The 22728-nt window shown below is 49.6% G+C and overlaps 1 protein-coding gene across 4 annotated transcripts in view; it reads left to right on the top strand.

Moving 5' to 3' along the window:
- TRAF3 (TNF receptor associated factor 3) overlaps positions 1-22728 on the top strand; it is a 101756-nt gene that overhangs the window by 64308 nt on the left and 14720 nt on the right. For 3 of the 4 annotated variants that reach the window (XM_087818081.1, XM_087818096.1, XM_087818086.1), the window contains exons 3-9: positions 8263-8522; positions 9404-9455; positions 11453-11557; positions 12153-12320; positions 17857-17937; positions 20527-20601; positions 22391-22483. In XM_087818081.1, coding sequence (XP_087674207.1) covers positions 8278-8522; positions 9404-9455; positions 11453-11557; positions 12153-12320; positions 17857-17937; positions 20527-20601; positions 22391-22483 — 819 coding nt within the window. In that variant the 5' untranslated portion in view covers positions 8263-8277. Of the gene's footprint in view, positions 1-8259; positions 8523-9403; positions 9456-11452; positions 11558-12152; positions 12321-17856; positions 17938-20526; positions 20602-22390; positions 22484-22728 lie in introns of all 4 variants that reach the window. The other variant, XM_087818090.1, reaches the window with a different exon arrangement.

Below are 22728 nucleotides of genomic sequence, written 5' to 3'. Positions count from 1 at the left end.
ATTCATTTTTCTTTTTTCTTTCATTACTTAAACTGGATAAACTCAATTGACTTATCTTTAAATCTCAATTGACTTGTCTTCAAGTTCTCTAATTCCTTCTTCTGCCTGCTCAGTTCTGCTGTTGATTCCCTGTAGTGAGTTTTTCATTTCAGTTATTGTGCTTTTTAACTCCAGAATATGTGTTTGATTCCTTTTAAAATGTTATCTTTATTGATACCCTCTATTTTGTAAGACATTGTTCTGGTGTTTTTTTCTGGTTCTTTGGACATGGTTTTCTTGATCTTTTTGGAAATATGCAAACTAGCTGATTTAAAATCTTCGTAAGTCAAATGTCTAGGTTTTCTTCTGGACATTTTCTATTACTTGCATTTTTTCCCTGTGTATGAGCTATACTTCCTTGTTTCTTTCCATGCCTTATAATTGTAAATTGGACATTTTTAATATTATAATGTGGCCCATCTGGAAATGAAACTCTCCCGTTACGGTGGTTGTCTATGTAATGGCTTTTTTGAGCTAATTTTGTAAAGTTTATATTCTTTATCATGTGTGGTCATTGAGGGCTCTGTTCCATTAGTGTAGCGGTCAGCTAGTGATTGTACAGAGATTTCCTTAAGTGCCTGGAACCAGAGCTATCTCCCAATCTTTTGGTTGACAACTCTGCCTAAGTATTCACTTCCTGCTTGTACAGAACCTGAAGGTCAGCCAGAGGTGAGAGCTTTGGGCTTTCTCAGGTCTTTCCTGAGCAAGCACACAGACTGGGGCATTTGCGTGGCTTTCCAGATTCCCAGGGATATGTTGGAGCTTTTCAAAGCCCTTATTTCCCAGCCTTTCCTCTCAGCCTATTTGTTAGTCATTGTTTGCCTCAGCTCTTACTGATTGCCCCAGGGAGCAGCAGCTGATGCTTTGGCCTGTACATGATTTCAGTACACCCTCCCCACCACCAGTGGCCATCTCAGCACTGGGAGAGTTCTAAGTGTGGTGAGGTAAACGCAAGTCCTTGAGCCAGTCTTCTAGGGAGCCACCAGCAAACCAGCAAGATTCTGTGCAAATGAGGTCTTTCCCGCTCTCCACATTCCCCCGCCAAGCACCTGTGCGGGACTGTGGGCCGTTTCCTTCCAGGCTACTACCTCTTGGGAGACTGGGCCAGGGTAAGGTCAGGTGCCACTGAGCCCACTGTTCTTACCAAGATTAGATCATTTCTCTTGATTAACTGTTCCTCTGACTCCTGCAAACTTTGGGTTAGTTTTCAGAGTTCCAAAGAAGTTTCTGACAGGTTTTGTCAGTTTTTTTCTTGCTTTTATTGAGGGGTGGACTTTGGGAGTTCCTGATGTCACTCACTAGTCTTTTCGTAACATTGGGACCAATTTCGAGTTTTCCTAATTTACACACCCCACCTGGTTTCAGAATAGTTCAAGATGGCTCACAAAGGTAAATAATACAAAAATGCAGTAAATTATCATTGTTAATATTCTTTGTACGCCTGCTGGTTGGAGCACTCTCTGGTAAGAACCTTGCCCTCCCTTGTTGCTGTTGGAAACTGGGTCTTACAAATAGAAACTTTGTTTCCTTTGGTGAACTTGAGGTTTTTAACCTCCCTGTTACGTAGGTGGGAGGGAACCTGGAGCAGATTCGCCTCAGTGGTTTCTCCATGTGGTCTTCATACCATGTTACTGTCCAGTTTAGGAGCTCGCTGTTGTTGACGCCTGAGATGATTGTGAGACATTCGCCTCCAGTGGTGATTTTCCTGACTCCAAAGCTCCCTGCCCTCAGCACACGATAGACTTACTTCCTATTGTCCCAATGGTTTTTGCAGGTGATTAGGCGATTCTTACACCTCAAATGGAACTGACTTCTCGGTTGACCGTTGGTGGCTGGGTAACCGTTGGTGGCTGGTGGATATTGGGATCGTCAGGAAACCCGAGAGCGTTCACCCGCCCACCAGTTCTGGCACTTGCTAAGGTGTCTCACTCCTGCTGTCCTTGGGACAACTGAGGTTACCCACACGGCCATCTCGCTGATACAGAAGGTCATGGGCCTGCCCACAGGACCAGCGCAGGGTTCATGTCATCTGTCTCTAGTAGGCTTTTGTTTAGGAAGAGAATTTCTCCTTGGCAGTTTGAGTCTATCAGACATAGCGGCTCCTTTGCTAGTTTTATTTGAGAAAAATATCCTCCTTTTGAAAATGATTCTGTGATAGAATTAGAATTGCTTTCTTTTTAAGCTGCATAAATTTATTAAAACTGAAGACATTTAACAATTCATTAGTGTCAGAAATACAGATTCTTAATATTAACTCTAGAGACCTGAGAAGTCCCAGGAATTCAGTTTCAAAGGCCTTAGAAATAATTCCTTGTAAAGGTGTTAGTGTAAATACGTTGTTAGACCAGTACTTGGAGCAGTTTTGATATCATGTCACCATTTCCCCTTGACCCATCGCCTTGGTAAATTAGTCAGGAATAGCACGAGAAATTGTGGGTAGAGGAGAGTCTCACATTTGTGTTTATCTAAATGTAGCAAGTAGCACCAGATTTCCCATGTAATGCAGTGCAGCTTCTTTTACAATCCTTGGAGCCATAGCCTTTAGATTCCTGTTTCCCAGTCTGAGAAGAGCCACTCGAGTGCCTATGTCCGGACACCTTTACGTGTTTGTCAGGAGTTCGAGCACTGGCCTATCATCAGGACTGCTTTTTGTCTGGTTCCATATGTGCCGGGCTGGCCCTTTCCCATCAACATCACCCATAGGCTAATCTGAATATTTTTTAAAAGGCCAAGATTCATGTAATTTTCCCCCCCATTGATTTCTAGAGAGAGTAGAAGAAAGGGAGGGTTAGAAAGAAAGAAACATTGATAAGAGAGACACATCAGTTGGTTGCCTCCTGAACGCTCCTTTGGGCCCAGGGATCGAACCTACAACCCGGGTACGTGCCCTTAACTGGGAATCAAACCCACGACCCTTCAGTGCACAGGCCGAAGCTCTAACCACGGAGCAACACCAGCAAGGGCTGAATTTGACTACATTAAAATTAGGAACCATTCATTAAAAGACATAAAGTCAGGGCATAAACTTTGGTGAAGACATATATATATAACTAATAAGGGATTAGTCAGAATATGTTAATAATCCCTACAATCAATATTGTAAAAGACAGTAACCCAATTAAAAGTGGCAGGAAGGTAGAGTCAGGCATTTCACAGAAGGAAAGACAAGTGGCCCATGAACATGTAAAAAGATGCTAAACCTATTTAATTATCAGAATAAGAAAAAAAGAGACTGTCCATCATACCTGTTGGTTGGTGAGGATGCTGCTTTGCTTTGGAGAGCAAGCAGTTTGGCCCTAGCTGGTTCATCAGCCATGCACATGCTCCCCGGCACTCCAATGTCGAGGCCAGGGCAGGGGTTGGCAGATACTTCCTGGGAAGGGCAAGATGGTCAATATTCTAGGCTCGCGGATCACATACAGCCTTGTCACGTAGTCGTTTCCTTTGTTTGTTAGTTATACCCCTTAAACATCTAAAAGGTAGTCTTAGCTCAAGGGCCTAACAGAAATAGGCTGATGGCTAGATGGGACCCACAGGCTGTTTGCTAGACCCTGCGCCCCTGATCTTGAGAATATATTGTAGAGAAAAACTGCATGAGGGCCCCAAAACAGACATGCCAGGCGTTCATAGCAGACTGTTCATAGTAGCAAACACTGGAAACTGTGATTAGAAAATGGGTAAGTACCTCATGGAGTATTACACGTCAGGGAAAATGAACAAGGTGTCTGCTGCACACAAGCAGCACAGACAGGTGGTTATTTATGATACTGATGGCAGAGGACTACATATGGTATATATCATTTTTATAAGTTAAAAATGGGCAAAAGTATATTGTTTAAGAAAAATGTGATAGCAAGAGAATTATAAATGCAGAGTTTAGGCTGACATGTCCTGGAAAGGGGCAGGAGGGTGGCTGAGGAAGGATCGTACAGGGAGATGGTGACTGTTACGTGGGGGTGTGCTCTGGGTTCATTTTCTTGATTGTGCTCTTACCTTGCATGTATATTGCACATAGTCTTGTATATGTCAGCTAATACATTTTTTTGAAAGGGAGGCCTTAGAACTCCCCTGTTCTCCCTGAAGCAGTGTTCCTGTACGAGAGCTGTGTCCCATTGATTACCTGGGAGGGAAGGAGGAGGTGTCTGAGCAGCTGCTGTGTGGTGACCCCCAGCCTCGCCCTCACAGCTGTGATGAGACGCCCAGGAGTGGAGCCTTTGTTCTGAGCGGCAGCGAGGTCACCAACACAGAGGGCACACTGCTCCTTTCACTGTGTGGCCGTGGCCCTCTTGTCAGGAACCACGTGAACCCAGGTGTCAGGGTTTATCTCTGGACTCTGAGTTCTGTTCCTTGGTCTGTGTGTCTGTCCTCACGCCAGCAGCACCCTGTCCTGATTGAGTTGTAGTAAGTTTTGAAGTCAGGAGGTGCAAGTCCTCCAACTTCATTCTTTTTCAGGGTTGTTTTGTCCATTCTGGGTCCCTCTCATTTTCCATGGGAATTTTAGGTTCAGCTTACCAGTTTCTGCAAAAAAAGGAAGTAGGCTTTTAATAGAGGTTGAGATGAATCTGTGGATGGTTTGCGTAGTGTCCATCCTGGCTGTGTTCCTGTCTCCCGGTCCACGTGCACTGTCTTTCAGCCGTGGTTGGTAACTTCCGGTACACACCTCTGTCAGGCCTCCCTGAGCTGCCCTGTGCAGAACCCCCTGCTAACCGTAGCGCTGGACTCTCACGAGCCACGTCCTCTGGCCACCGGGGCTGCTGCTCATCTCGCCGCTGAGAGCCTTTCTTCAGAATGCCCCTTCTCAGCAGCTGGGCAAGAAAAAGAAAGAAAAGGCACCCAGGTTGGAAAGGAAGAAGGAAAACAGTTCCAGTCTTCAGAGGACATTAAATAACATGGAGAAGAGTAAACTATCTAAGCTGTTATTGTAAGCAGACTGTTTTGTTAATTCCATTTCTGGACTGTTCATAGACTCTGTGTAGAAATACAGTTGATTTTTACATGTTGATCTCGTGTCCTGCACCTTTGCTGAGCAAGTCTGTCAGTTCAGCTAGCGATCGGCTCATTCCTTAGTATGCTCTACGCTGTGTCCTTGGAAATAGAAACCGTTTTCCTTCTTCCTTTCCAACCTGGGTGCCTTTTCTTTCTTTTTCTTGCCTAATTGCTGAGAAGGGGCATTCTGAAGAAAGGCTCTGAGCCGTGGAGATGAGGAAGCAGCCCGACCCCTGGTGGCCGGAGGACATGGCTCGTGTGAGTCCAGTGCCGCAGTTGGCAGGAGGTCTCTGCACAGGACGGCTCAGGGAGGCCTGGTGATGCTCTGGGGATTAGGGGCAGCGCCTGCTATTCACGTAGGAAGAAGATGCTGTGCCCGGGGCTCGGCCTCAGGGAAGGAGCTCAGATCCCCCTTTACCTCTCTCATCTTAGTGGTTTGTTGTCCTTTTGTCCCAGCGCAGGTACTGTGATGATATAAACGAACGTCTTATACCCCTCATGTGTCAGGCACATACAGGTTCAGTTTTAGAGTCTTCATTTTAAAGTATGTGATGCTCTTTATAAATATCACAAATTAACCAGTTTAAGGAGCACATTTCTGTGGTTTTTGGTAGATTTGCAGAGTTGTGCAACCATCCCACTGTCCAGTTGCAGAACACAGACACCCCAACAAGAAGCCCCGTGCCCATCAGCAGACACCCTCCACACACACACAGCCCCTGGCCACCAGGAACCTGCTTCCTGTCTCCACGGCCCCACCTGTCTGGGCATCTCACGTGTAGACAACTTTCTTGTGGCTCTTTTCCTCACTGTGAACTGTAGGTAGGGGAGGCTACTGTTTTCTTGTTGCTGCTGCCCAACCCCTTAGGGTATCCTCCCCTCCTTCCTTGCAGGCTTAGCTCATGAATAGACCGTGAAGGGGAGAGGGTGCGGGGTGCAGGAACACTGGGAAGGGCTGTGAGAGGCTCCTTGGCCCTGGGCAGAGATGCCTTGTAGGTGCCCCACACTGCCAGCGAGTCCTGACACACCCGGCTGCGGGCTGTCCTCCCCTCAGGACAGGGCAGCGGGAGGTCCCATCTGGATGCCCAGGCGCCTTCTGCATCTGCTCTCTTACCTTAAGGAGCTTGTAAAACAAAGGCTCCCAAGCTATGCTCTTTACTTACATACACAGAGCATGGCAGGTTGCAGGGAAATGGACACTTACTAGTCATTAGCTGGGTGAGTTAGTTGTCTTTCATACTTGAAACGAGAATTCACCCCTGAAGAAGCTAACATTGCTAATTAAGAACTTTCTACTGAACACACAGCCTGCTAAGCACCGTGGGACAAATACCACACTGAAGGGGTGAGTAGCTTCGATCTAAGGGAGGGTTTCAAGGCCTGAAGCTGTCAGATCAGATCAGATCCAAAAGCTGAAGTTTTCTTTTCCTGAAGAGTCAGGCATCACAGAGATGGAGTTTGGTAGAGTGGCTCAGGCCTCACTTTCTCTTAGTTGATGTGTATGGAGTACCTCCCACTCATCAGGCACTATCCTAGGGCCCTGGGGTTTGTCAGTCAACTAGACAGATCAAAACCTGTGTGGTCAGGGAGCTTATGTTCTACCAGAGAGAGACAGAGACAATGAATGCTAAGCCTGTGGTCCTAGACGGTGGGGAGCGCCACAGAAAAGCCCAGGCAGGGCAGAGTGGATCCGGGAAGGGGGGTTCGCCAGGCTGGGCTCCTTGGGAAGGCAGGGGGGCATCCCAGGAGGGGCAGCACCTGGAGCATCTGCTGAGCAGGTGCCCAGCATGGAGAGGGCGGAGGGCAGGTAGGCTCCTGGTCCCCCCTTTCCTCTGATAGGCAGATGAGCACTGGTATCTTCATCTTAGCATCTTAGGGAATGGGTTTGTGGTCAACGTCTTGCTGGCCTTTGAGGTCATTTTGAAAACTTTTTTTTTTTCTTTCGCAAATAGACTTGACAGGAGGCTCCACACTTTGCATGGTAGTGTTTTATTTTACTAAAATTAACCCAGGTGCGGCTGGAACACAGCCTGTTTACCTGTCAGATGTTGTGCAGCTGGCCGGCTCCAGTTCCTTTACATCCCACGGCGTGAAGCGTTCGTTCTGTCAGCCTCAGAGAGGCAGCGTGAGGACTGAGGCTGGGCGAGAGTGGGCTTTGCCTGGCCCAGCCTGAGCACCCTTGCTTGGTAGACCTCAGGTTCCAGCAGAGCCCAGGTACACCGCCACACCCAGCACTGGCTTCCAGTGAGGAAGGCGGGGATGGGGCGGACCCCCGGGACCTGTCGAACTGGAAGAATGTATAAGCAGCAGCCGTAGATGGATGGAACAAGAACATGGTGTAGTTTCGAGAGTCCCTGTGAGTTTGGAAGCAACTTCCTCTGAAGGCTCACCAGATGGGCACCAGGCATCTCAGCTGGTGGGCCGCTCAGGCTGGTACCTTGTGTTGTGTCTGGGAACGACTTACTTTGGCCCATGGTGGCAACTTGCAGGTGGGAACCAGCCCTCTGCACAGTTGTCACCAGCTGTAGTAGGAGAGCCTGTTGCATGGGCACAGGAGACCCATCCAGTCCTGTGTCCCCTCCGCCAGCTCTGTCCCAAATGCAGAAGTGCCTGTAAATCCATGATGGGCCCACCCAGTAGCTCTGTGGGCACAGTGCAGGGACTGTCATTGCAGGGTTGGTGAAGTGAGGGGGACCTGCAGGGGGGCCAGGCCTGTTGCGCCCAGGCTGGGGCACTGTGGGCAGGCGCACCCGCATGGGGTCGCACCGTGAACACAGTAGCAGCAGGAGTCTGTGGACGACAGCAGACAGTAAGTGCTATTGTCAGAATGAGAGACACCTGCTCCGACCACAGGCTTGACTGCAGTGCCATTCAGATGGCCTCGGGCAGCAAGGCTCACTAGGGAGTAAAACTGGTGGAGCATGGCTGCTGCTTCAGCTGAAACATCAATTGAGGCATAGAACTGGAAGCTACAGCCTGGCAAAGTGTTATTTGTAGTTTAAAGAACCTTAAAAATACAGTTGCCACCATCGGTGTTTGGAGTAGTGGCGTGAGCCATAGTGCTTGGGCAGAGCGGGAAGTAGGAGCACATGCTCCCTCCTGCTCCCACCGTGGGCCCAAAGCCTCGCTTACACTGAAGGGAGGCTTGTCAGGGCACTGGGCTGCTCCCGGGCCGCATTTGTCCCCTCTCGGGACATGGGAGAGCACTTCACTTATTTACTGTTGTTTTTCCAGCAGAATCTCTTTCTTACGATGGAGCCAAGTAAAAAGATGGACCCCTCCAGCTCGCTGCAGACCAACCCGCCACTCAAGCTGCACCCTGACCGCAGCACTGGGGCGCCGGTGCTCGTCCCGGAGCAAGGAGGGTACAAGGAGAGGTTCGTGAAGGCCGTGGAGGACAAGTACAAGTGCGAGAAGTGCCGCCTGGTGCTGTGCAACCCGAAGCAGACTGAATGTGGACACCGCTTCTGTGACAGCTGCATGGCTGCCGTGCTGAGGTGGGGCCCAGGCCTCACCGGGAGGGGGTGTCTCCTCTCAGTCCCCCGGGCCTCACCTCGAGGGGGCATCTCTGTCCCAGGGCCTCACCGTTAGGCAGCTCTCTCCCCTCGATGTTTCTCTCTCCCCCTTCCACTCTCTCTGAAATGCAGTGGGAAATATATCCTCAGGTGAGGATTGAAAGAAAAAAAAAAAAAGCTTAGGCTCCATGTTAATTTGGGTCATCTGAATGAATGAGCTTATATTTTACAACGCAGTCCTTTCCTCCCCCACAAGCCCTCGGCTCTCCTGCCCCCTCTGCCCTCAGGCCAGCACAGGGGCCCCTCTGCGCCACCACCTGAAGCCTCGCCTGCACTGGAAGCAGGGAACGCCCAGACTTAGTTTCCTTTTCACTCTCTGGGAGGTGGTTTCCAGGTGCGGTAAGCCCAGAAAAGGTAGCTTTGGCTCCTGTCCTGGGTTTAGGGCCAGGACACAGGAGCCCCGTTCCTTTAAGCTCCTGCCGTTGGGGTGTGTGCAGTAGCACTGCTGGCACTGCTCGGTGGGGACCAGCGCCTGGAGAAAACGCTGGCTGCTGGGACCCGGGACGCTTCCGCTGAGGAGCCCCCACACATGGCTGGTTTTGGTTTTGAAATAAAATTTCACTTTTCACTGCAAGGGGCTTTCCAGTGGGACTGACCTTAGCTGTTCTGCTCAACTTCCTTGTGAAAAATCACCATCCAGCACAGTTTGCCCTCTTTTCCTGTGGCTGCACATTTCAACCAGACTGGCCCGCATCCCAAAGCTCTGGTGGCCGCCAGCTCCCCACGGCCCTGGAGCATCGAGCCAGAGGGTCTCGCTGGGTCCAGACGGGACTCCACTCTAACGTGTCTGTGTTCCCCCTCAGCTCCCCAAGCCCAAAATGTACTGCGTGTCAAGAGAGCATCGTCAAAGATAAGGTATTGTTGGGGTTTTTAGTAAATCATTCTGTCACATGTTTGAAGCCGGGCGGTTTGCCTGCGGTGCAGCATGGCTGAGTCGGGACTGGTTGTGTAGGTGCCTGGACACGCCAGGCAGGTCTGCCCTCAGCGAGGCACTTCACGCTCTGAGCCTCTGCTCACCCGTCGCAGGAGTGGCGGCCTCCTAAGCCTGAGAGGAGCGTGGAGGCGGTGAGAATGAGGAGCACCGACTGCCATCACAAACATTGGCTCACCTGTCTCTCTGCCCCCCAGGTAGCATCCTGAAGTCACCACATGTGAGATTACAGCCCCTTCCCTCCCCACGTGGCTGTGTGTGCCAGGGAAAGCTCATGGGTGTCATGGGGCCACCCGTGTACTGTCAGCACAGTAGGTCGCCCACCAGCTTCCCTCCAGGAGCCCTGATCCCCTCTCACAGCATCTATGTGGCCATCCATGGGCTGCCAAACCTGCCAGGCACACTTGTAGTTATAAATGACTCATTGAAGTACTTAAAATATCAATAAAAATCTGTGGTTCCGGTGTTTTGATTAATGAACCTAACAGGTTTTTAAATGCAGGTCATTCAATTATACAGTGAAATTCTCGCTCTGGGGCTCTTCTGTCTGGAGCACTTAGGTTGAGTTTGCTGTCAGGGCCGCCCATGGGGTGCAGTGGTCTGCGGGTCACCAAGATAGGTACCCAGCTGCAGGACAGGGGTGGCTAGGAAAACCTGCTCGACACAGTTAAGAGATGGAATTGGCCAAATGTCCACCTACATTTTTTTTAAATTTGTTTTTATTGATTTTTGGCGGCGGGGGGGGGGGGGGGGATAGAAACATCAATGATGAGAGTCACTGATTGGCTGCCTCCTTTACGCCCCCTGCTGGGGATCGAGCCCAAAACTCAGGCATGTGCCGTGAGCTGGAATTGAACCATGACCTTCTGGTTCATAGGTCAACGCTCAACCACTGAGCCACTTTATGTGTAAAGTTAAACTCAAATGACTTAAGAAACTTTGACACAGAAAGGAAGCTTATTTCTTACCCATTAAAAATACCTGTTTTGTTAACTCTCGTATGTTAAATTATGACGTTTTAAAAAGTCATGTTTATAAAGGATTAGATTTGATTCCAAATTAATTTATTTTTAACTCTTAACAGCTGTCAGTTCTACTTCTCTGCCCATGGAGGTGAGAATAGCACCCTGTGTTGTCATTGTTGTCACCGCACCCCCCATTAGCTCATGGGAGTTTCTTAGAAATAAATGCCTGAGGGCTGAGTCGGGGAGATTGTATTGTTAGAAGGAGTGAGCTTACCTGTTTTCTAAAGGGGAAGTAAAATTAAACAAAGGAGGGCTTTCATTTGGAAGGGAAACATTTTCATTGGGTCAAACTCAGTCTTTGCAATTTACATTTAAAAGAGTTGGGTTTTTTTTCAATAGCAGGCTAGTCCCTCCTTTTTGCTGAAAAATGAGTTGTGAGTGACTTAATTTTTGGAGAAGGAACCAAAATAAATGTTTCACAAACCGTTTTTGAGATGTGGTTTCTTATAGTAGTTTCTCTAGCCAGTACTCTAGTAAGGCGAAGAGTTCTCAGAGGCCCTGCCCTGCCCCTTGACGGAGGTGTAGCCCGCGGCTACCTTCACGGTGCTGGCTCCTGCAGCATCCGCAGTCCAGACAAGCTGGTGCACCAGCCCTGAGGTTGTGTCAGAGTGAATCCAGAGTGTCGGGGCTCCATCACCACCTCTTCGTGTTCAGTGTGGCATGTTTCTTCAGCTTCCCTAGTAAACAACTGTAGTTGGAGCTGATTAAATTGTGGTACTTAAATGGTCTCTTACTAGGGGCAGACATTAGAAATTAAGACGGCCCTTCGTGCTTTCTGAGGCCCACTGAAGAGCCGCTTTCATGATTTTTTAAGAGTGGTTTTGCGTTGTTCAAAGTAGCAGCACGTGGAGATTAAGAAACACTAATCCTCTGAAATGACTGTCTCTCCGTCTCAGGTGTTTAAGGACAATTGCTGCAAGAGGGAGATCCTGGCTCTTCAGATCTACTGTAGGAACGAAAGTCGAGGGTGTGTGGAGCAGCTACCCCTGGGACAACTGCTGGTCAGTACCCAGGTGGCACGGTGGGTGTGCACATGGGACACGAGCGTCCCTGGTCAGTGGGATGTGTACCCGAGGGCCGTGTTCGCATTAAGCTCTCAAAACACAGCCAGACGGGAGAGCAGTCAAAGCCCTTGGGTATGAATGTTCTTTCTGTGACATCATTAGCAGAATTCTCAGCTGGGTTTAAAAACCCTCCATTCAGAATGGAAGGAAATCTGTACTGAATTTTAATTTTGGGAGGCCCATTAAAATCTCTTTTCTTATTACCATGAAATTCCACATAACTTCTTGTGTGTGTGTGTGTTTTATTAGTATCATTTTATCCTCAAAGGATATTTGAATTAGAATAAAACAAAGTCTTGAGCAGATAACCATTTACTTACCCAGGAAGAGGAGCTGACTTAATTCTTCAGAGCACTGTAGTTTGAGTAACTACTGAACAGTGTGGGATTCAGTGCCTATCACTCTTCTCTGTGAAAACTGGCCTGATGGCAGATGGAAACGTTTCTATAGGGTTTGATTGCACGGAGGCTGAACTCTCATGTTTCTGGTGGAGTTTTCTGCAGATTAAGAGCTTTGAATTGTCTGTCTCCAGGTGCACTTGAAGAATGACTGCCAGTTCGAAGAACTTCCGTGTGTCCGTGCTGACTGCAAAGAAAGGGTCTTGAGAAAAGACCTGCGCGACCATGTTGAAAAAGCCTGTAAATACCGCGAGGCCACGTGCAGCCACTGCAAAAGCCAAGTCCCGATGATCACGTTACAGGTGCAGTATTGCGGCGTTTCACCTACCGTCTGCTTGGTCCAGATGTGCTCTGTCCACAGAATAGTTTTCAGATGACTATTCTGCAGGAATAAAGAGAAACGTGGGAGTAAACAGCCGTTTTCATCTGACTTCATTTCAGAGTTAAGCTTCGTTTTACCCACTTTCATTTACGTAATTACCATTTTCATTGCCTTGGCTGTCATTTGGGGGCGCCAAAAAAATGAAGACTGATTATTTAGAAGAGGTAAAATTTTTCACTTGTCCCAGGAAATGGCCTCAGAATCTTGCTTGTACGGCTCTGTGATAACCATCACGTCAGCAGGGTAGTTTATCCTGCAGCCTTGAAGTGCAGCTGTCTGTCTTACAGAGAGGTGAGAAGTCAGCGCTTTTTGGTACCTTGGTTATCTTGGCACTGCTCAGCCTCATGCATGTTGGAATCAGCTCCCTTACCTGTGAATTAAACAGGTGTTGGGGGCAGACGACAAACTTTAAAAACAGCCAGTGGTGTGGCGACCCTCAGAGTGGGTCCATTTGTTGAACAAAGATTTATTAAGTCCTGACTGCGTGCCAGGCACTGTCCTAGGATCTGAGGGTTTCGTGGTGAAGCCCACCTATGGGAAGAGAGCAGTGCCAGGAGAACACACAGTGTGTGGTAGTGAGTGATGCTGTGGAGAGCAGTGAACTGCATCCGGGGAGCAGGGTGGACAGGGCTGGCCTCTGACACAGCAACACTGTGCAAAAGCCTCAGCAGAGGAAGCAGTGAGGGAGCCCCACTCCAAGCTGGAGCTAACTGGGCAGGTGGATTGTAGGAACCACAGGAGGCTGACCAGAGGGTAGCCGTGAACTGGGGGTGACATTTCCGAGTTCCCCATTTCCTGCACTGCTCTGGCAGGTGTGACAGGTGGACAGGGTGGGGGTGGGGAGGCACGGCATTGGCCTGGATAAGGAGAGCAGGGAGAGGGAGGGGTTCTGGGGTAGTTTCAAAGGTAGAGCCAATGGGATTAGCTGATGGCACAAATATTCCCGGGAAATGAGCTCAGAGTGATGCCCAGCGTTTGTCACTAGATCAACTGGATCAGCTGGCGCGTCCCACAGAGGCCAGGCTTGTGGAGGGTAACAGGCTTAGGGGGAAGAGAGGATTGGTCCGGGCTACAGAGAGGTATTAGCAGATGGTCCTTGTAGCTATGGGACGGAACGAGTGGAGAGCCAGGGTCAGGGCAGAAGCCTGGGGTACCGGGGTGCTTGCAGACTGCTGAGGGGAGGTGGAGGGGAGGGGCTGTTGTCAGGATCAGGAGAGTGTGTCTGGGCCTCGCCTCGTGAGTTGGGTGAGAAGCAGGTGGGCAGATGCTGCTGGGAGGCCAAGCAGGGTGGGGCTGGGAATTGACTTCTGGACTCAGCAGGGTGATGACTGATGGGGTCACGGATGGGAGGGCACACGGAAGTGCAGCCAGGGGGGCAAAGGCCACAGCCGAATTCCTGGTGGACGTTCTGAAGCACTGACTGACCAGAATTCAGGAAGTTTTTGTTTTTCAGTATAAAATTGGGTGTACTCTATATAATCTCCATGTTTGCCGTACTTTACCTGTTTTATGCCTGTGCCTTTCTCCCATTGTGAAATCTGTTTCCTGTGTGATTCTGTAGATGTTTCCAGTTATTAAGAATTTGTAGGAACTGTGTCTCGCCCTTTGGAGAATAGCAGTCATCTTTGTCATAGCTGAGTAATTCCTTTGGTAATTAAACTCAAATGAATGAGACCTGTACCTAATGAGCAACACTCCCGGCCTTACACACCTTGGTATGTTGCTGTCTGACTCCTACTTTGCTTCTTGAGAGAATCAATTACCTCTATTTGCAGAACAGAATCAGTAATTAATTTTCATTTGAGAAGGAATTGTGGAGTGTGTCAATTAAACACCATGTCAGGAACCGACTCTGAACTCCAGACGAGGCCGTGCAGAGGCCGGTTTTAGAATGACATAGCATACAGATTCACGAGACGTTCGAGTGCCTGATGGGCTCCAGATCCCAAGCTGGTTGCTCAGGACACACGGACTGCAGCCTGTCCCCCTCACGTCACTGTCACTGTGGCAAGAATCAGGCAGCAGGAGGAAGGTCTGGCTTGCTCAGCCTGATGGGGCCGCGAGGGCTTCAGTACCCAGGTAGCATTTGATTTGATCCAGATCTTAAATTTGTCGACTGCAAAAAGGTGAGAGTCACAACAGGTGTAGAAGCACAAAATGGTCATCAGCAAGTTTAGGGCCTGGGTTGTGCACGTAAAGGCTCCATGAAGTCTTATTGCACTCCTGTGACAGGCTGCCTTAGTGGTGCTGGCACTGGAGGGTGTGAATGCCTGTGCCGCGAGCTGTCGGGGCCTGTCATTGCATGAGGAACACCTGTGCTCGGTCCCCTTCAGGCCCGGGGAGCTTGAAACTAGCAGGCCAGTTGCAAGCTCACCTCTTCACACACCTGCCCACCATGGTCCGGTATGATTCCCAGTCTTGTTCTTTCCACCCTAATCACGCTGCTTCCTCTTCCTAGGCCTTCACTGTTTATACAGAGGGCAGGGTCTGACTTCTGCATACTCAAGCCCAGCTCTTCCAACCTTCCTGAGGTTCCCATGTCTGTGTTAGGTCTGCATGTCAGTGCCAGTAGTATAGGTGGTAAAGCCCAACACTGTGGACCATGCACCTTATTGGGAATTGCTCTTGTGTTTAGACTGGTGTTGACGCTGTGTGCGCTGATCTGCAGGTCAACATAATCTTACGTTTAGTTCAGAAACGATTGGACATCGGTCTCTATAAGCAGCTGTGTTCACTTGCAAGAAGTCAGAATAACGAAGATTTCATTGTACGTAGAATGTACATCGTAATGGGAGGTACAGGCACTTTGGAAAACGATTAGGCAGAACATTCCTGTGCTTGGTTAATTAGCATCTCCTCCGCTAGCTGGGCAGGAGACGCTGTCACTCACACACACACACAGCCAGAGCAGCAGGAGCCTGGGAACAGCCCAAGTGTCCGTTCTGTGGAAGTGGACACGTCAGTTGTGGGAGCCCCAGTGGACCATGTGACACAGTGGGGACACTTGTGTGACCGCATTGTTATGCACCTGTGAACGGTGAGGACCTGCAACCCTGTGCAGCACACGATTAGCCCGAGACACCTAACGCCAAGCAGGTCATAGATGACTCCCAGGGTAGAATTCTGTTTTCATAAAATCCAAAAGTGATCAGAACAAAAGAATATCTTGTCTGGCACAAACACATGTGTAATGAAACTGTTTTTAAGCAAAGGGACTAGAAACAGTTCAGGTCTGTGGTTTTGGTGGAGGGATGAGATGGGACAGGAGCACACGGGTCAGTGGAGGTCCTCGCCACGTGGTCCTGCTTACAGCTTACCATGCGTCACATCTGCTCTGTGCATATCAAGGATGCGTTTAATTTACAGACGGGCTGACCTCTATGTGCAGGGTTCTGGCACCTATAGGTGAGCAGCTCTTTAAGGGTGTGCCGCTGTTACAAGGGACCACGTAGTTGGCTTTTAAAGCAACAGGAGTTTATTCTCCAGCAGCTCTGGAGACTGGAAATCCAAAGCCAAGCTGTGGTCAGGCTGTGCTTTCTCTGAAGACTCCTGAGAAGAGCATTCCTCACCCCCAGCCTTGGGTGGGTGGGGTGCCCCTGAGTGCTCGCTGGCTGGCAGCCACATCGCAGGTCTGCCTCACATTCTCATGGTCGTCCTCCCACCACATCTTCTCCTCGTGTCAGGACCCTCCCTGATCCTGTGTGCCCTCATCTTAACCTTACATTTGCGTAGACCCTACTTCTAACTAAGGCCACGTCCAGAGGTTCTGGATGTACACAACTTGGGGGGAGGGGTCACTGTCCAACTCACTGAAATGGGCAAAAGCCAAGAAAAGGCAAGTCACAGGAAATATAAATGATTAATATCAAAAACATGCTTAACCACACACTGTGAAAGAATCTCAAATCACGTCGCTGCCAGTCTGGCTTGTCACTACCAGAGACTGGGCAGGCTGATGGAATTGACAGGGCAGGAGCTTGCCCTCTCGGTAATGAGCATGTGGGGGTCACAGGAGGGCAGTTGGCAGTATCTGTCAAAATCCCATTTAACGTACCTTTACCTTCGATATCCAGCAAAACCTACTTTAGAAATCTGTCATCAGGTACTTGTGCACAGGTCTGCAAAGATGCACAACAGAGATGTGATTGTTTGGCCCCTCTGGCCCCTGGCCTCCTCTCCCCCACCCCCTCTCCTGCCCTCCCCAGAACACTGCCCCCACCCCTCACTTCTTCCTCGGAGCTCTCCTCCTGTCCCCCCTCACTCTCCCCAGAGTGAGAAGGTGGGATCAGGGCAGGTTCAGGGAAGAGATGGAGCATTTGCCCTGTGAGCTCTGCAGGCCCAAGACTGGTTGATCCCTCACGGCTCCGGCCCACTCCTCCGTTTTACAGATAAGGCAGAGGTAGAGTCGTTGTTTCCAGGTTTCTCACTGAAAGACTGGTCCCTGGGCACTCAGGATCCTGAGCAGAGGGAGGCAGGATGGAAATCCAGAGCCAGTGCCTGCAGGAGGCCTGTGAGTCAGTCACCTTCCAGGGCCTCTGAGGACCTGGCCCATGAGCAGGGCAGCGTGTGCCATAGGCCACCTCCATGCTGCAGACCTGCAGTGCACCCATGGAGACAAGGGTCCCAAAACCATGCCAAAGAAAGCAGAGTGTGGGGCTTGGCTCCAGGCCTCCTCAGAGGAGAGGAGTGCCCTCGCTCACATGGGCCACCCTTGGCCTTGGCCTCCATACCTGCCCAGACTGAGGCGCTTGGCCAGACTCCCCGTAAGTCAGCATAACAGCAGCCTGATGGTGGAGGCCCAGAGAGACCCTGAGCCCTGATGAGGAGGATAGGAAGGCCCCGGAGCCTGTCCTCCCACTGGACACCCCGCCTGCATGCTTAGCCCTGTCGCCTGTCCACTGGGGCTCTTGCCCTCACTTCACTATGGAGCATGAGACAGGTGCCCGTGGCATTGAGTTGAACAGTCACCATCACTCTGGCCCCATCAATTGAGATCTGTGCCATCCAAGGAAGAGCAGGATTTATCCATATTTTCCACGCACCGAAGATAATCTCACTGAGATTTCAGGGCAGTAATTTAAACACCCAGGAGGTCTCACTGTTCCCGGTATTTGAGAAGCATCATTTCCAGACCCCACACTGAGAGGCCACACAAAACCGTCCTCTCTGACCAGCAGAGGCAGGGCGGGGCTGGTCTCAGTGCCCTCACTGCGTGTGGGCCCCGGGTGCCGCTGAGAAGACGCTGCTCCCACAACACTGTAACTCATCGGTGAGCTGGTCTTCTCTGATACCTCATTTTTCAGCACTCTTTCCGTGTAAGGGCTTATCCTGATGTCTTGTGCATGTCGAGACTCCAGAGCAGTGACCGTGAGCAGAGAGCTTCCTTCGGGGCCATGTCGGGATACTGCGGGATCTGAGCGTTTCAAAGTTGATGACACTTTCTTCTCCTCCTGCAGAAACACGAAGATACCGACTGCCCCTGTGTGGTGGTGTCCTGCCCCCACAAGTGCAGAGTCCAGACCCTTCTGCGGAGCGAGGTAAGAGTGTGGCCAGCCCAGCGCAGGGTTTGTGCCCACATCGGGGCTCACGAGCCATCGGCACACCTCTTCCCTTAACAGCTGGACCCTGAGGTTTTCGCAGATCACAGTGGTGGTGATGTGGATACTAGAAAACCCGGGGGAAACCTTGCTATTGTTGGGAGTCAGATTTTAGAAACAAGTAATTAAAAGCTACAGAGTAGCTTTTCAGAGCAGAATATTGTTAAGAATTAAGAAAATGGGATTATTTTACAATGCCAGCAAAGGAGACACTTTTAAAAAGAAGCTATTTTTAACTCTGTAAAACAGGAATTACTGTAAGATTATCCCAAGAAAATGAATTGATTCAGAGATGCTGCAGAGCCGTTTTGGGCGCACACACTATGTGGGCTGACGCTGGAAGCAAGCAGCTATGTTTCAGGGGCTGCTGGGGAGGCCCCTTCCCCAGGGCCCATGGCTCACGCCTCCCTCAGCCACACCTTCTGCAAGGCAGGTAGATTTTGCAGGAGCTTCACTTGATCAGTATATATCCAGATGGAAAAATTTCAAGAGTGCTTAATGTTTCTGCATCTAATCTTGACCTGGAGCCCTTTTGGTTGCCGTTTGGGGCGCCATCTAGGGCTCCATGGGTGTCTGTGTCCTCTCAGCCTTTGCAGCAGCTGGGATTTTACCACTGGATACGGGGTAGGGAGGGTCACTTCATGTCCCCACTGAGCGACAGATGCGGGTGCAGGGAGGACCCCGGGAGCCGCTCCCACCTGAGGTGCATCCTTGCAGAGGTCGACTGCTGGGGGCAGGCACGGTCTCACATGGCAACTCGCCCCTGGGCCCTCCGTGGCTCTAGGATAGCGGGAAGCTCTCGTTGATGGTTTCCACGACTAGAAAGCCCCTCCCTTAGAGTGAACATGCAAAGAGTCTGTGTTGTTAGAACAATTTCTAGGGTTTTATACAATTTGCTAAGTTTTTACTCCCCAGGGCTGTCTGAATTAGGGACAAAAGCTGCTCCATTTGGCCTCGAAGTTATTTTTATTTCAAAAAAATCTTTAAACCTGCGTTTATCTTGGGTTTCTGGTGAAAGGTGTTGTAGATTATTATTGCCTCTATTCCAGAGCGCCTGTAAATTCTATAAGGCTTTGAAAGTAATGATAATAAGGCCAATTTAGGGAAAAGCGTGACCCTGAATTCATAGTGGCCCCTGAAAATCACATGAAACTCGCTGTGTCCCTGATTTTAGCAGCCGTGCCGGCTGCTCGGGTCCCGGTGGTGGTGAGGGCAGCAGGAAAGCACGTTTCACAGGTTCAAACCGCTGTCACTCCGCACATCCCTCGTGGTGTCTGTGCGGCCACCTGTGATGGCTCTCTAGGCACTCTGCTCCAGGCGCAGGCCTGAGCCTCCAGGCCGGGTTCACAGGAATACCAGGTGCGCTAGGTGGTTACGCCGGCAACCACGGCTGCCCTGGCTCGGAGGCCTCCCACACAGGTGGCCTTGGCTGTGGTCAGGCAGGTCCCTCTGGCCACCCCCTTGGCACTGGCTCTCCTCCGTAGCAGTCGCAGCAGGGAGAGAGCCGTCCTGTGGTCCACTCTCCTCCCTGCCCTAAGTGCTGACCTAGGGGGAAAGCCTGTGTCCTGTAGACCAAGGAGAAGTTGAACCAGCTGCCCACCAGTGACCCGGAGTGACCTAGAGTGACACACCGTGGGCCCCTGGGGTGCAGGAGCCCTGGCCCACGGGAAGACACACCCCATGCCCCCTTGCCTAGTTTAGGGTCTGATTGTTCCTAGAATGGTCTGTCCCCAGAGTTTCCTCATGAGAATTTATTTCCTCGGTAAAAGGAGAGAAACTGTCCTTAAATTGCATCATGCCCAGCACTGTGTCCACAGCACAGGCATCTGGACCCCTATTCCCCTGAGGGGGCATCAGAAGTGCAAATGGATTGGATTCCATGAGTGTAAACTGCACAAATACACAAAAGTGGTTTCCTTGCAAGATGAGTCACCTCTCCCGGTCCTCGTAATTGTCTCCCACCAGTTAGAGGTGGCAGTTAGGATCCATGTGTTAGGATGACCTCAGGGTCTTTGGAGGTTATAGGAGCATACGGCTGCAGAGGGCAAGTCCTAGAAGAAGGAAACCTCTCCAGTCCCCTCGCGTGTTGAGCCCAGCCGCCGTCCTGTGAGCTTGCTGTGGAAGCATCTTTATTTTGTGTGCTGTATACGAGGTGTGTGGCCCAGTGCATCCCAAATGCTTCCTTTTTTGTGTTTCATGCAATTTTCGTTTGCAGTCTTTAAATGTGCATTTCAGTTCACGTTTTTTACTTTTTTAATTCTGGCACTGCGGACGGCATGTCACAATTGGAACAATCCTAAAGAAATGCAAGTTTAAGCAACGTTTCAGTGAGCGTATTTCTGTATATGTGTATACACGTGACAATACTGTGAATTTACTGCTGAGGAGTCGGGGGCCGATGGGGGCACACATCTGTGGCTGTGCACGCCGCTCATGACGGTGCAGCCCAGGTGCCTCCGTGCCTCTAACCTGTTTGAACATTTCCATGCGAACGTTCGTGCCACAACTCACGTCTCTTTCCTGTTGCAGTTGAGTGCGCACTTGTCCGAGTGTGTCAATGCCCCCAGCACCTGTAGTTTTAAGCGCTATGGCTGCATTTTTCAGGTCAGTATCCGACACCTGTCCTTCCAGTCGCTGAAATTCTGCCATGAGAGAAAGTTATTACATTCACATTTTAACCCAGTGCCAGCTCTGGACTCCGAGTCTGTGTCATGGAACTGAATCACCCCCTGCATGGGCGGAGGAGGTTCTCACTCCCCATGCCGGTGGTGGTTTGAGACATCAGGTACACAGACACCTGTGCTGTGAACAGCTGTGTCTGAAACCAGCTAGCGAGTGGGACGCACAGGCCTGACGGTGGGTGGGCTTTCTAGAGAGACTGTTGGAAAGGTCGGCTCTAACTGAATATGAGTAAGTACCCAGCCGGCGTGGTTTTAGCCGAATGCACATTAGTGCAGTCGTAAGGGTCACACACGTGTGTCCATACATGCATTTTGCACACAAGCCACACCTCCCCGGAGAATGACGTGCAGAGGACATCTCTGTTACTACCTCACCTGTACTGTGAGAAAACTGTTCTGGCTTTCTGTTTATTTTTTTAACACATCTGCCATTGCTAGTGAATTCAAACTGAGCTTTTATTTAAATGTGTATCTTAATCTTAAAACTGTGAAAAGACTATATCTATTACTATTAAAGTATATTTTCATTGTTGTTAATTCTCACCCGAGGATATTTTGTTCATTGATTTTTTTATTATTTTTTTTTTAGAGAGAGTGAGAGGGGATGGGGGAAGAGAGAGAAAAACAGTGATGTGAGAGAGACACATTGATGGGTTGCCTCCTGCAAACACCCCAGCCAGGCCCAGGGATCAAACCTGCCACCCTTTGGTCTGTGGGCCAACGCTGTAACCACTGAGTCACATTTGCCAGGGCTAAAGTATTTTATATTTAATTTTACGTATCAGCAATACATCGTTATGAGGTCAGTACAGAGGTATTGTCTTAGAGAGTAAAAGCCTGAGGATGAGAAGGACTTCAGCTTCCCTTTGCCTCAGTCTCTGAAGGAGACGGAGCCCCACCACTGTTATGTCGTATGTAGTACCATTCCTTCTGTGTCTGAATATGCATATGTTGACATATGGCAATACTTATATCAACATATACATATGAATATTCTCTGTACAGAGTATATGTTTTGGAGATCATTAAAATGCTTCCTCTGGCTTCTTAATTTTCCAGTATCAAAACAAATTATATTTTCATACAATTATTTCCCTAAATATGTAAAGAACTATTTCCTGCATCTGTTACTGAGATGGTCTACATCTCATGTACTCTGTAGATTGTGTATGTTTGTATGTAACTTTCTAAGTATATTTAGAGCAGTGAGGAGCGATACATTTCCTGATACAGTGTACTTCACTACTAAGTTAATATTTTGATGAATTCTTCAGAATCCTGGTCTGATGACATGTTCACTAGATTATTGCATCAGTATCTAGCTGTAACTGAAGCTGTCTAAGCAATTCCAAGATGCTATGTTTTTAATGAAAAAATGTATAAAGGAACGAAAATGATACATCTGAAATTTATTTTCTCGGTATTACAAGTACAAAACTTAGCCGAGAAGGCCCTTGATGAGTTTGAGGAGTGAAGCACATGAACTTGAGGCCTCTGTATAGCTGCAGAGCCCTTTCTCCGAGCCGCTGGCTGCCAGCCTCCTGCCCGCTCGCAGTGCAGTATGCCGCTGGGCACTGCCCATGAGGCTCGGGAGTCCCGGTCAGGTCCCCCAAACCAGGCTCTGCTCTCGTTCAGTGCTGCTTCAGGTCGTCTGCTAGGCTTTCTGCTCACTGGGGTGGCACTGGCTTAATGCTCTCACCTTTGTCCTGCAGGGGACAAACCAGCAGATCAAGGCCCACGAGGCCAGCTCCGCGGTGCAGCATGTCAACCTGCTGAAGGAGTGGAGCAACTCCCTAGAGAAAAAGGTATCATGCCGCATCCCACTCTGTTCGCTCTTCATAGCTGCCTCCGGCTGTTTAAAGAAGAAACACTTTTTTATAGTTATTAACGGTTTAGGGGTAAGAGAAACAGCATTGAGAGATGGTCGTAAAAGTAAATTCTCCTTGGCGTTCTCCACGCGTAAATGACGATGTTTGTGTTTGTTCTATTTTTCTTTCTTCTCTTTAATCCTCATGCAAGGATGTTTTTCCACCCAAGGTGCTTTTATAGA

Source organism: Miniopterus natalensis, chromosome 1, assembly GCF_054644295.1.
Source record: "Miniopterus natalensis isolate mMinNat1 chromosome 1, mMinNat1.hap1, whole genome shotgun sequence".
NCBI lineage: Eukaryota > Metazoa > Chordata > Mammalia > Chiroptera > Miniopteridae > Miniopterus > Miniopterus natalensis.
Note: the sequence above shows the minus strand (reverse complement) of the source record. Positions and strands in the feature narration are given on the sequence as shown.